Consider the following 15,619-nt stretch of genomic DNA (forward strand, 5'->3'; position numbering starts at 1 on the left):
TGTATGACCAGTCTTGCTGGGTGAGATCAAAAGTATATCTAGTCATTATCCTCTGTAACAGTGTCAACGAATAAGTGCTTAGGGAAAACTGTAACAGCAAGGTTACAACCCCCTGATCTCCAACCACATGCAGCTCTGTGGTTTCCTGACTTAGTAGTTTGTTTGTCTATAAATACTCTCAGTATCTCTTACACAAATTTCCCCAGACTTCTCTTAACTCATGTAAACTTTTAGCATGTTCAATGACTTCCATTGCTTATCCACATGTATGAGACTGACAGAATGTATGAAGTGAGTCCAGATATTCTTCTTTCTGCTCCTTTAAAATCACAATTCTTTCCTCTCATACAGACCAGACCTTGTAACGGCCGGTTTACAAAACCAGACATTTCCATAGGCAATCTTAGCCTTTCAAATAAAGCAAGTAATGCTCATGATTTTAGGTCTAAATATATATGGGTTTAATCCCCAGAACTGATGTCTGATTAAGAGTGTTATATATAAATGTCACCTTCTATCATGGTTTCTGCCATTTAGCTTTTAAGGCTCCTGTTCCAGTATAATCATAAGGGGCACTGGTCCTGGACTACCTGACTTTTCTGTAAAGTCTCTTTATCCTTCAGGCTGTTAATTACTGTCTTGCTTCAGATCTGACGTTCATTTTCACAGGACTCCCCATTTATGCTTCAATCACATAACTTTTTTGTCTATTTCTCTCTAATTAGCATACTACTGGTTTTCTCAGCCTTTCCATTTCCCAGCCAAAGCAACTACAACCTCCCTTGCCATTATACAAACTTTTCAATGCCTTTCTGCCTTGAGAGATTCTATACTTCCTGCAACATGGCAGACATATTCACACTCAGCTGCTCTCTAGTGAGTTCCTTTGCCTACCAGACTCATCATAATCAATGATAAAATTGATTTCCCGTTGATCGTCCTTGTTCATAATGTTTCTGTTATGGCTCTTCCTACCTGCAACCAGCATTATCTTATGGAATGCTGTCAGCTAATGACACTATTCTGACTATTCATTAAACTGTCTGAAGCAGAGTGCTGTTAAAAAAGCATTCTTAGCACCTGCACGGATGGACTTTCTGAAATAAATTTAATCAAAATAAGAACAGGAGGAAGAATAGTGGCTCATGGATGTGAAGCAATACAAATACTTGAGTCTTTAAGGTACTGTAAGACCATTCTCATATTCAAAATATCGTACAAGCATTAATTTTTACTGTATGTTTGAGGAGGAAGCACTTGGGAACATTCAGAACAGTGCATGTGCCATTTGCCAGCCGAACTCCACACACATGCTTTCTAACGCAATTCATGGATGCCTCTGTCTGTTATACAGACCATCAGTGCATATCCTGTTCACTTGTTACAGGTTTCTTCTAACAGCACAGCAATGTCATATAAATAACAGGTCTGCCCACATTATTTTTCCCATGCAAACAGTTTCTCAGCAGAGAACTGTATGTTTTGGACAAAATTAAGTCTACTTATTGAAAAAAATTACTTAATCGAAAAACAAAACACTAGTCTTGCCTTTGTTTTCAAGAGTAAAAAATACAGTCTTTTTGTTTCCTTCTGTTTCCTTTAGTTCCTTTACTCATTAAAATAGGGTTTTTCTGCACCTGTCTTCAGTTTGAGTTCCCTTCTCCCTAAGAAATACCTCCAGTGCAGTAAATAATAGTCCCATTTTCTCTGGAAATACTTCACCAGGCACATGCAACCGCCATATTAACTGCTTTTAATTGGATGCTTGGTAGGAATCCTTTCTCTTTCTCATATGCCCAGATTGTGCCTTTCTTCAGTGGTTAACTGAGTAAATTCTAATCCACAATATAATGTCTTGTTGTTCCCAAAGTGCCCAATTTGGTACTGTTCAATTAAATTCCACTTCTGTTACTTAACACTTGAAAGTCACTATTTTTTTTCTGTGTGATATACTGATCTTCTATGCTGCTAACACTTCCCAACATCCCATCATTAAAAAGTTTTATTAGCATATACCTACTATGTATTAAGTTTACTACTTGAGTCCTAAAACCTTTCCACAATGTGTTCTATATTTGATGTTCTCTCCTTTCAAGGCAGCTTGTCATTAGTTCCTTATCCTTCTTTTCACTGTTAAAGTCTGTCTTCTCCAGGAAATTTCCTTGATCCCTTTTGTTGGATGTAATTAAAGAACCTTACATTTACATCCAGCCAACAGGGATGCTTCCACACTCCACTCTCGCATTTCTAGTTCAGAGTTAACATAGGTGAAGCCATCTCATGTGTGATCGTATCCACTAAAATTTAGGAATACTAATCACAAACAGATTTCTCCAAATAAATTACAGTTGAAGTAAATTGCATTTACTGCTGTTAAGAAGTCCCATATGAAGACTAGAATTTAAATATCTTTTCAAGAAGAGGTCAGAAATAAGCAGTCCCAGAAGATTTCAGGACACTGCAGAAAATACAAGTCCTAATAGGTGCATATAGAATTATAAAATACTACACTTCCAGGCTTTTTTTAGCCCAGCATATCCTAGAATGATTCATTTAAGCCGAACAAACACAGGCCTTGCTAGCCAGTGTGACAGACCAAACCATGTAGAAAAGAAAACCAGAAACTCCTATGAAAGGTTAGTTCATATTCCTTTCTGCAGTTGTGGCTTTATTTCCAAATAAAATAAACCAAAGCCAATAGTATCTAAACTATATGGGACAAAAATGTCCACCAAATATCATTCTCACTGTCAGAACAGAACAACTGATTTCCTGTGACAGACATAAATTCCTTTTTTTCTCTTTATATCTAAATATTAACCTGATGGGCAAGAAAGTAAGAACTCCTTATACCTAGGTATCATCCTAATTTTAAAACAAACAAGTTGTCTAAATTACACCATCAACAACTTCCATCTGAGTTGACTGAATTCACTGAGGCAGAATTCTATGTTTTTCTCAAACTGCAATTAATTAATAAGTAACAGGCAAAAACTGTGCAAAGATATTTTTTTCATGATCAGTGAGTAATAAAACTACCAGAGTTAAACCAGAAAACACCTCAATGATTACAGAAGAAAAATATATTTATTCAGAAAAGATTGAGGAAGATTAGCCTTCAACTACACTGAAAAGAAAATAGAAAAATCAGCTTATTTACTAGAAAAAAATGCAAGTAATATCCTAACTGATTTTTCTTAGCTGACCAAGAAATAAGTCCAATAAATACAGAGCTAAATCCTCCAGCGATGTTGTTTTGCTTGATGTCATCATTTCACATGTAAAAGCTGGGTGCATTGTTCATAATGTGTTAGATACTACAAACATTATCCTGATGTGACACAGAGCCCCTTATGGCTCTGGCTTCTTATAAAATGCACTTAAGCTGACTTCCAGAATATAAGGCAAATTGGGAAGTGTTAAATAAAAATGAGTTGCTTTGTGTGACCCCTATCCTCTCTCCATCACTTGTGCGCCACTCAACCCAGCATAATTTCAGAATGACTTTGAGCTGTTCTAACACAGCACAGGGAAACAGCTTGCACTGAGCAGCAGGAGATGGCAAAAGTGAGCTTTAAATACTGTTTCTATACTCCCCTTTTCCTGGTATTTTCATTATGGCTGCTGTCCAAGGCTCTGTTCCTTTGATTTCAAAGCAAGGATTGCACAGCAAGAGTGCAACATTTTGCTCTAATCTACAAAACGAATCTTATTAAAATGCAGTGAAGAGCCTGTATGGGCTTTTTTTTTTTTTTTTTTCTTTGTAGATTCACTGCAGCTGTATAGATGTCTTAAATGTGCCTCTAAAATGGTTGGTTCACAGGTCCTGGCAGCACAGTTGACTTCACTTTAAGGAATGCTGTCAACATTAATTTCATTTTAGAAATAGATTTATTCTTGCTTCTTGAAATGATAACTAAGTAAGTATAAGTTGCATCTCACAGTTTATACTGTCAGACTTCTCTGGATTTTACTGAGCCAAAATAAATAAAATAGCTTATTTATTTTTCAACATTAGTCCAAGATTATTCTTCTTGATTTAGGCCACTATCACAGCAAAATCTTCCATTCCCTTTTTCTTTCCTATTCTGATAACTCACTTTGAGCAAAATCAAAGATCTTGCTCTTCAGGTACAAACATATGAAAGACTTTTGTATCTTCCCTTTCCCTTTCTCATCACCAGTTTTTAAGGAGACTGTGTAGCATCTTTATAATGTTTGCACAAATGTATGTGCTGGTACATGACAGTCCTTAGGGTATATGCTTCCCTACATGGGAAAAGCTGGTGGCTGGCAGATCATGATGTGAAAGGTAAAGGCAGCTGAAAAAATGTTATATCAGACTGCCTGGTCACAGGTTAGGGGGAGCTGCAATTACTTTAGGTCTGTCAGGATGATGATTTATTGGCCTAAACGATGGCAGGAAGCATTTTCTAGGAGTCTGATGAAGAAAGCTGCCTAAGACACATTAGTGAAAAGTGTTCTAGAAAATGTCTTAAACTAGCTCAGTTTCTCTTAAAGAATCTCCATGGAAATTACCACTTAAGCAATGCCTTATTTAGAATTTTAAATATGCTAAATGCCACCTTCTCTTTCCAATTAATCTTTGCCTTTGAATACAGATGTATCATTTTACTGATAACGGGAGTCTTTATCAGAGAATAAAGTCCAGCTATGATATATATATAGTGTTAAGCTGGTCACAAGGACCTGATTTCTATGCTGCAAAGCTCTACAGCAAAATTGTTGAAGTAGGCAATGGAAGGTTTTGTAAACCACAGAGCTTTGTAAAATTGCAGAGTAAAATCTTTGACCTAATATTACAGAAGGCTTTCCAAAAAAATGGATTATTGGGAAAAAGAGTGATTTAATGCGTGTGTTTGAGTGTAAGAGCTAGCGTATGGTATCAGGTCACAGGGCTCTCTAGACCAGGGTGCTGAAGTGATAGGCACCATCCTTTTTCTGAGTTAGGTTTTACAGAAATGTTTAAAACCCTCAAAACATGCACCTTTTATGGCAATAAAACCCTAATGTCACATCAATATTTAAATAGACAGTGCTACTTTTTAAATAAAAGCATATCAGTTTTAAAAATGCCATCACTAATCAACATGGCCAGTCTCACAAAGTGTAGAGCATGTGCTCTTTGCACTGAAGTCCGTCTGAACTGATTATGCCTTTTACATTGCCAAGATCTTCTTTGTCATTGAAGACTGGGCCCTGGTTCTATACAAGAAATGCATCAAGTGGTTTTACAAGATGTTTATTGCTTATAATGGATACATCTTTATTTTACACCCAGAATTGGCCCCAAGGTAGCATTTCTTGCAAAACTTTTTACAGAGTTCAGTTTTGTGTTTTCCAGTAAAGGATTGTAGTATCACATCTGTTACCACTTCTGCAGTGTGATGTCAAAGAAAATAATACAAAGCATCATGTGTAGTATCTGTCATCATTTATGGTGCCCTGTCTCATAAACTCTTGGTCCCATTATCACTCAGACTCTTTGGTGCTTTCTCTCGCATCATGATTCATTCTATGAGCAATTGCAGTCAAATTTCAAATAACAGCACACATACTATCATTTCAGTCTCTGCTTATATTTCCTTCAACTCTGATGCCTTTAAGCTTTAAGATATAGATATATATATATATATACACTACTTACATTATGTATACATCATAGAGATTACATAAACTGCTAGCATCTACTAAAGTTTAGAGAAAAGGCAAGCTGTCTTGTCTGCCTTTTAGGTAAGCAGTTTTCTTTTCCCCAACAAACATCTACATTAACCATCTCCCCTTCCCACCTGTTCATTCCCACTTGACTGGCTAAAAGTAAATTATTCAATCATTTTTTTCTTGGCTACTTATCTAACATAGTGGAAACCTGAGTTGAATTGGATCCATGGGCACAAGTTCAATACAAACAGAAGAACAGGTACAAGAAATAGAATACAGGATAAACATGGCAAGATAAAGATAGCACTAAAACTCCCTGAATTAAGGAAAATATACTTTGAAAGTAACTAAGATCCCCAAGCTATACAAAGGTCAAAAACTCCTGGTGGTTCTCTGTCCGAAATCTCAACACAACAGTGCTGTCTGTACTACAATGCACTTTCCCTTGGCTGTGCAAATCTTTAATATTTGTTGTTGAAAACTCCAGGTGCTACAAAAAATAAGGGAAAAAAAAAACACCTTATGGAAAAATAAATATTAATGAATACCAGTATTTCTGATAAATAAAGTATACCAAATATGACTTGCACATAAGAGGAAGAACTATCAATAAAGATGTAAGAAGCACTGCATGAAATAATACTGAAGATTGAAAAGACGATCTTACCCCAAGCTTTCAGGTAAATATTATTCATGGCTCTTCAAATATATGTATTGCATAGAAATAAGTGGAGGATAAGACAGGAAGATTTTAGGCCAACAATGTCCAACCACAACTGGGATAACATTCACCTGTTGGGGGGAAGCTTAAACCAGTACAGAAGCTGCCCAGAATTTTACCATGTTTCAGCTAACAGGAAAACTCCAGAAAGAGCTTGTGTCCTGGACATCACAACTATATTCCTCATTAGTCGTCTTTTCCCAGGAATGGTTCCTTCTGACAGAACAACATTTGTGAACACATTGAATTGCTTATCACCAGAGACAGATGAGCCTAACTCAAGTCTGGCTGGAGCTTTTGCCCTTTCAGGCCATGCCTATAACAGCAAATTAAGTTGTGAAGGGAGCATTTCAAGGCTATGGAATTTGTCTATACCATGAAACTGCCAGCATGTTTTCTGGCACGGTTTTGACCCTTGCTTGCTAGCACTCTACCAGACAGTTCCTGGGCCAGGTTCGACTTAGAACAGGACAGTGACCTTTCCCAATACAAAATCTTGGTGTCCATTCTCTTTCAGAGAGTAAAAGAGCTTAAACACATAGAAAAAAAGCTATTCCATGTCAGATGGACTCAGTGCCAAAGAACAATCTTGGTGTGTTTAATTTACTAGTACAGGTGGATCCAGAGAAATCCCAAATCCCTGCAGTTTTCAGCCTTCTATACTGCTGTATTGAAGTCACTTGTTGCCTGATATATTACTGGATACACATTTGATTTTCATGCTGAGATAAGTAAATTTAATTTTCAATATTAGATTTACTATCCTCATCTCATAAGGCTGTGTATTCAAAGCCACAGCTACACATTGTCACCAGCATCCGAGAAAGGAATCATGAAAAAAACTTTGATGTGGCTATCATATGAATTAAAAATACTCAGATGAGTCAGATGTTACAAAATCAAGCCCTGAAATTCCTGTGATGAAGCATTTTCTACATTTGCTATCTGCTATCTCCACGTGTACTCCTCTTTTATCGCTTCAGCTTTCACTACCTTTATCCTGAACCAGTATATTAAGTGATTCTTGCACTGATGCTATAGCTTTAGTCACTGTTACAGAATATTTCTGCAATACCGCACAACCTCTACACTTGCTGTAGTATACCCCTTAAAGACTCAGATATGAAGGTTATTTTCATTCATACTGGTACTCCCACAGATCCCTCTAACACACACATGGAGAAAAAAAAAAAACTATTTTAACTGGACCCCTTTCTACGACTAAAGCACTGTTAGAGAGCTTGTAGAGAAAAAATTAGGTGCCTACCATTTAGTGACTTTTTTAACAGCTACTATAATTATTAAATGATGACATGGGATCTCCTCATTCAGCTTATAAAACCTAGACTTCACTTAGTCCCTAAGCTCTATGACAATTTATAGAAAACAGTTGATGTGAAGAGAGCAACATTTTGGATATCAAATGAAACTATCACTCATAGTTCTAGGAAGGATATGCTCATGACACAAGTAGCTCTTACATCATCTTCTCTAAGAGGATATCTTTTATTTATGTGTGATCATTGTCTATGAAGTCCATGGCTAGCCTCAGGGAAAAGCAATCTAAGCAGCAAAAGGCAGTGCAGTGTTCTTATTTAATATTTGCACTGAAGTGCTGCAATCAGACAGAAACTATGTAAATATTTTTGGTGTAATAAACAGACCAGAGAGAGAAAACTTGATGCTTTATTCCTCAAACAAAATTTGTATTGAAATCAGTTAGAAATCACTGAGAGTTCTGATCAGGTAAGTTTTAAACATGAGCTACAGATGTGGTATGTTTACACTGTCAGTTAAACAAATACATTGACCTGTCTTTGTAAATCTTATTGTTTTTTCTAGGAATCAATATTTGCACTTATTTTTTTCTGGTTTTCTCCCTATGCTAATGATTTATTTTGAACAAATGTTAGCTAACAAATTCTACTGTGCAAATTAGCCTATATTTTCTTCATAAGCTCTCGCAGTCTATTAAACTATTGAGAGTTTACAAAAGTAATGCAAACCTTTATGGCACCACAGCTACAGGGTATACTGAATGTAGTGATTTATACAGTGAATACAGTGATAGATCTATAAGGTTAAACTTAATTTTATTTTCTGATTTGCTCCTCTGAGTTTTTAATTATTTTCTTTAGCATGCATTCTTGGCAGAATTAGTACTGACAAGCCATTTTTTTAAATTAAACATAATTTGAAATCTAGCAGTTTGAAATGGAAATAATCTTATAGCCTTCCAGTCCCATTCTTTTAATGTTACTAGCTCAAACCAATGCAGCAAAAATGGATTATTTGACACTGTAAAACATCCTAAAGCCCTCTGATGCACTTTTATCCTATGCACGTATGTACTGCATACAGACACAATTCCTTTCCAAAATTTCTTATCCTTCCTGATGAGAAATCAATACCATTTTAGGTAAAATACCTTTTTTAAAAAATGGATTTCTCTCCTTTAATAGGTAAGAAACCCTGTTAATATACTGTCTTTGTAATGTCCATACCAGGGGTGTCACATTTATAACTTTCTGTGAAACAAAATTTAAGGGCCAGCTGGTGGTCCTACGACAAAGTAATGTGATATCATTAATGAATATAGCACTTGAACTCTGAATGTCTCTCAATTCCATTAAGAAATACTGTGGAAAGAAGGGGTTTGGCTCAGACGGAACAAACCAAATGTTACAGTGCTCCCAGCGGGCTCTTTCTGACCATATAAAAAAGATACAACAGTAAGTACTAGAGAGAGCCCCATCCTCCCTGACTTGAACAATGAAAAAGGAAAATTCAGTTCAGGTCCTTTGAATCCAAGAATAAGACACCATTGTCTCAAAGCAAGAAAAAGTCTCCAACAAAAGACTTGCAGGGCATCCCAGTAAGATAGCACCAACTTCAAACTGTTAACTCTCATTAGTTCACCTGTGATAATCACACAGTGAATTTTATTAAGAAATGACTGCTTCCTTCAGTATCCAGGCTGACTTTCAAACAAACTTCCACCGTTCACTGGTAAGCACATGTGAATTTTATTCTGAGGAAATCTGCATTTCAAGTTCCAACATGCTTCAAGTTCAACACAAAGTATCATGCTGAGAGGGCTATTAAATGTGAAGTTTAAATATCTGCCCAAGAAGAATATGTTCAAAACCATAACAGGACACTTTGGATTAACTGTGTTTCTAGCTAGGGAATTTTAGGGACTTAACAGCATTACTATTTACACATTTCTGCATCTTACTTCCAGGCAAGGACAGCAGAGGAGCAGCATTCCGTGTATTTCCTCACTGCAGTACATGGCAAAGTAATTCGGTACTGATCTTGTCATTCAGAACACATTTTACAGTTGCACTTCCAGTTTCTTCTGACTATTCAAACCTGTGAGATTTTTCGGAACATTTTGTTTCATATATGCTGAATATCATTTATCACATTATGTCACCAAATACTTTGCCAGTGATTTTGAAGGAAGTGTTATAGCCTCATGCATGTTTTTACTCAGAACTATCATCAAATCACACTCACTGTGATTCATTCAATTTTATATTTTACCTAGTATAACTGTTTTTTTCATAAACGCAGTTTGAAATGGAAATGGATGTTGTAGGAGTACTATTAATTTCAGAAAGACATTTGCATAATTAAAGAAAAGTAATAAAGTACAATATAGACAGATGTTACATATACAGATACTGCGTATTAAGAACAATACGGCTGTTGATATAGCTTACAAGATGGGGCAATAGTGCTCTATTTCAGATTTTGTGCACTAGAATAGCTTTACGAGACACTCAACTGATTTTATTTAGGGTCCCAGAGGTGCAACAGTCAATTGATTTACTATCAAGCATACCCGCAACACAATGCTCCAATGCAGAATACTCCATCTAAAAAATGCAAACCACAATAGTGAGCTGTTGCAATTTGAGTTAATTTGGCAATGACGAGGCCTTTTAAGAACTGGCATTAAAATTTTAATTAGAAAAAAAAAAACAAAACCAAACAACCCAAGATGCAGTGTTGGCTGGAGTAGCTGGAGTAAAAACCTTTAGCATGAAGTAAGATCTGAAGTGCTGTCTCTAACACTATGTCCCGGTAGATGACTTTAGGGAGGTCTCTTCCATTCTCTGAGACTCTGTTCCCTCTTCCTTAAGGGACGTGGAGCCCTTGTGTTTGTTTCACTCACTTCAATTGCATGGTTTTTTAGGCAAGGACTTTCAGAGTCTGTTTGGACTCTGCGTTACTGCCATGCAAAGAACAATAAAATGTCCATTTTGCAAGAACTGGAAGATTCTTCCAACTGGCAAGACTACAGCTGCTACATCCTCTTTATGCCATGCATAGCCCTGAACATATTTAAATTAATGGGCTGCTCTGAGCCAAGCACATATTTGTAGTCTGCTGTGGAAAGATATTATGAGAAATATACTGGTGTCAAACTAATCATATTAATACAACATTGTAAACTAATGTTGCTGCTTTTGCAGCAGACATGAACAATAAATTCTATTGTAGAGGATACTTGGTGATTAAAAGAAGAACGGTGTAAAGACTATAATGTGAACACAATTTTATTGCTCCATTATAAAAAAAATAGTAAGGTAATGTCAATGTGAATTACCATGTGATCTCCAACATTAAAGCACTACAACAAAACTAGCAAGTTACTGAAGTGAAAGCATGCACATGACATAGTTACTTAGTACGTAGCACTGTTATAATAGCAAGAATCTAAGCTTTAAAAAGTAGAGAATTTGAGAGGCAAAGAGTCTGTGTCCCAATTCACAGAGGGCACATAATAAAAAATTATTTGAGATACCAAGGTTTGAAGTCTACCTAAAAAGACATGAATGAGAAACAGTTTAGGAAACTGGGAACTTCACCTTTGTGAAACATTTAAATAATATTCAATTTATCTATTGTTCAAAACATGTTAGATTAACTGGTTGTATTTGATCTGAGGTTTCCTGAGATTTAATGGCTGCCTGTCATTAACTAAATTTTTAAATTATTTGTATTCATGCACAAAAACCCAACATCTTGGTTAATAAAGCTTGGTTCACAAAGGAAACATTGCTCAAAATCTTCAAGTACCCATGGAAGATGGCAAAGACCTGAAGCTTTAACACCAGGTCCCACATTGTCCTGCTATCTTCATCTCTCCTTTAAGTGAGTATCACCCTATCACCCAATAATTACAAGATGTGAGCACCAGCTCCTGAATAAGTAAGTTTTGGCTTACTCTCTTTATGAGGAAAGTTTGCAGAAAAGAACACCTATTCCCTAGTGTCACATTCTCCTACATTTGGCATCTTTCTACCATCTCTAAGGTGTAGGCAAGGACAAGGGTTTTTATACACTTGGGCAACACAGCTGTTATGCTCTCCATTTCCACATTTTCTTCCTTAGCAGAAGAAGGAAGACATTTCAGGTGATCAGGATGACAAACATAACTAACGGAGTAAAAAATTATGCCTTCTGTTATATAGCCACTATTATAGCTCCTACATGAATTTATAATTTTTGAGTGAAGAAACCAGATGTTAACTGATATTTCAAGGTACTTTTTACTTAGTATGTTACAAGGTATGTATCACTTTCAATGGCCTATATATTGCACAGTTTCCTATACTTCACTGCACAGATATCAATATGTGTCAACCTGTATCATTTCTTAATGGAATTGAATTCAGAATATATACTCTGCTGTATTGCAATACCTCAAAAATACTGCCTACACTCTATTATTCAAGACAGTAAAATGATGCAGAAAACAATTAACTGCTTTTTCATTACTATGCATATATATATATATATATATATATATATATAAATTATGACATTCATTGCAAACCTACAGTAGCTTAAATGTTATCTAGCAAACTGCTACAGCTTGCCTAGTTCATAGAATTATTATTTTTGGCTTACCCAAATCTGTAGCTTAATTCTTTTTTCATTTTTGAAAACTGTTTTTACTTTGAAATCGATCCCAACTGTGCTTACAAATGCAGATGTAAAGGAATCATCAGCATATCGGAACAAAAAGGAGGTTTTCCCAACACTGCTGTTGCCGATAATGAGGAGTTTGAACATGTAATCAAAGTTCTGGTCAGATGTATCTTTCTGGCCATATCTGGAATCTTGAGCAGATGCCATCTGTAATTCAAAATAAAAAGAAATAGTTTATTGTCTCTTGTATCATATAAAACTGTAAACATGTAGATTTTTGTTGGAGCTTTTGATACCAGGTATCAATGAACTCAGTAAGAAGTTCACAGAGATTTACTTCTTTTTTATGATTCTTGTATCCATGGTAATAGTTCAAGTTAAATAGAGGATGTAAAGATCACTGGTGATTGATACCAAAAAAAAATATTCTAAAAATCCAGGATAGATCTTGAGTATATCATTAAAAAGATCAACCTTCAGAAAATGCAACGGATTAAACAGATGGTGAAAATATAGACAAAGATGCTTCACTTGTACAAGAAGAAAATAAGACATCAATGCTATGTTATGACACAGGACGTATATTTGTAAGAAAAAGCTTAATTTGTTTTACATCTGATAAAATTCTTGAACTATTTATTTTACTATAAATATGCTGTTGGTTTCTGTAATGACTATAACCTTATTCAGATCAATTTGTCTTTACCTGCTTTCATTTATCGTATCATTAAATGGTGAGTTGGGTATATACCTCTGAAATAAAGTCTTATTTTTTCTACTTCTAGTCTCTTCTATAGTTCTGGAATTTGCAATGTTAACGCAATAACATCCTAAGTGTCAGTTGTCAATCTTTTAAAATTTGTCTCCCTAACATACAGATTCTAATTCATATAAAAATCCTAAATACTGAATACTGCTAAATAGCAACCTTATTTTGCTTTAAAATCATGGGTTCTATTTATAAAAAGTACACTTTCACTTTTCAGAGAGTTGCAGAGATTAACTTGAAAGCCTGACCAAAATTCTACATGGGATGCTCAGAAAACAGATGGCAAAAATAAAGAACTTAAAACTAGGTAGTGTTTCACCTCATATGCTTTTATAGAAAAAAAATCTCAAGTATTTTGAGAGCCTGGCAGGATTTTAAATTCTTGGAGTTTAGTAATACTAAGGGCAACACTTCCGCACACTGATTTCAGACAGAAAGACAGACATCATATCCTAACATAAAGGTTTATGGAAAAGCAGCTCACATTAAAGCTTTCTAAGTTAGACACCTCAGAGCGCATTCGGGCAATCAGAGAGGACAGCTGGAACCAGGATGAGGGATGTACACTAACCTAACTTCTCAGCTGAATTTCTATTACTATATATATTTTCTGAGCTAATTCTGCTGTCTCATAGTACAAATAACAGTCTGACAGCCTCTTAGGGCTACTGAAGAAGCATATAGAAGTGGGGACAAAAAGTCTGGAAGGAAACAACAGAAGTAGCAAGCTTTTGAGAGAACACTCATTGTAATGTTTATAATTACTAAATAACACAGTAAAGGAGTGTTTGATTTCAGAATTACCCTTTTATTTGAAAGTGACTGAAGTTCTTGATTAAATGTACTCTTGGGTATCTACATGCTTGCACCTTGAGTGTTTAATATTTATTCACTTCTTTCACAAGTGTGCAACAAAAAAGTTTTAGAACAAAAACCTAATTACTACCAAGCATCCACATCATTAATCTTTCAACTTTCTGATTTCCATAGCAAAAGACAGAAACAAATCTTGTCCATTCTCCCTTGTTGTAAAACTATCTTGCTTAGAACATGAAAAAAAAAAAATCAAATGCTGTTTATACCAGTCTAATCACAACTGCCTATAAAGTAGTAAAAAGTATGCTGTTGTGTACAGTTTGCAGCAACAAGTCAATAAAGTCCAGCAGACAGAAGACTGTGCAGTGTCTGGGGATGCCTGTATACAGCAGCCTGTTCTGCTGTCCTTCTGACTCCTCTCTGTAATGCAGGAGCTGAAACCAGTAGTTGCCACTTCTAGCAAGAAGAATAATCACTTTGTTTCTTGATTTTCCCCCTTCAGAAGTCTTCCCCATGTACCTTCTTCAACTCACAGTTTTACAAAAAGGGGTTTTAGTGTTCATTTCATTTGCTGCCCTGAGTCCTGTATGCCTTACAATTCATCCCCATGTAATTTAAAGCCTAACAATTCAGAAACAGTATGATTCAGTGAGCAGAGGAATCAGGAGACCTGGATTCTAATAATAGTCTTGCTAAATCTTGTACATTATGTAGCCCTCAGTGTAAGAACACATTTCCTGTGGATGGTTTTAAACACAGAAATTCCCCACAAAGAAATTTCAGTGCTCCTCTAAATTATTGTGTTTATGTGTGTTACCCATGCAATAGTTTCCTTAAAAGTTCTTTAAAAATAAAAAAATAAACGACAACACCTTCACTGTGCCTTGAACCACTGGATTCATTACTTGCAGAACCATAGGTAGAATTATGGACAAGTTGAATACAGAATTGCAGCCAGCTTTTATTTCAGGGGTAGGAGTATGTCTGCCTAATAGAGGATGCAGAATGCAAAGGAAAGGCCTGGAAAAGACTAATATCTCCACCTCCCACCTGGGGAATCATGAGATTATTAGTGAGATACTGATAATTTAAACTGTTTGGAGAGACTAACTTCAGCCTGGAAAGCCAGTCTCCCTAGACTACCTATAGTGATCCTTCCTCATGTCTAAAACCCAAATGAGTTTTAGAAAACTGGTAGTCTGCACACAAATCAAACTCGCTATGGGTGCTAAAACTTTGCCATTACTTCCCGAACTCAGTCATTGTGTAGTAAGCACAAAGTCAGATTCTTCAGAGTACAATTCACATCCCCTACACCTAAATGATACTCTAGAGGAGTCTGTATTTTTCCTCTGTAAGGGAGACCTTGATGCTTGGTCCTCTTGAACTTTGTCAACATGCCTTCAGTGCTTCTCTTTCTTAAATGTAAGCTGCTGACTTCAAGTAAGTATGGGATGTACTGTAGCCCACCTCCCAATGCATTGCTATGGTAGTTCACTCCTAAGAGGACTTGTCCCTATTATGGAGGCATTTGGCAAAGAAATGTGAAGAAGCTAGTGCTGATGTTATGTTCCTCTTTTGAAAATGTTGCTGGAAGTAATCACCAGGAAGGTTCAGACCTGAAATTAGTACTACATACATGGATGAGAACTAAATAAAGATGCCAGTCTTGCTAATGCTATAAT

General features: G+C 36.0%; 1 protein-coding gene across 1 annotated transcript in view; it reads right to left on the minus strand.

Annotated features, from left to right (window-relative positions):
- Positions 1-12,556, minus strand: part of RAB3C (RAB3C, member RAS oncogene family) — a 133,561-nt gene extending 121,005 nt beyond the window's left edge. Inside the window, exon 1 of the mRNA XM_026865578.1 lies at positions 12,329-12,556. Coding sequence (XP_026721379.1) covers positions 12,329-12,556 — 228 coding nt within the window. The remainder of the gene's footprint in view (positions 1-12,328) is intronic.
- Between the last annotated feature and the right edge of the window lie 3,063 nt (positions 12,557-15,619).

Source organism: Athene cunicularia (assembly GCF_003259725.1).
Source record: "Athene cunicularia isolate RWA chromosome Z unlocalized genomic scaffold, athCun1 chrZ_part1, whole genome shotgun sequence".
Taxonomy (NCBI): domain Eukaryota; kingdom Metazoa; phylum Chordata; class Aves; order Strigiformes; family Strigidae; genus Athene; species Athene cunicularia.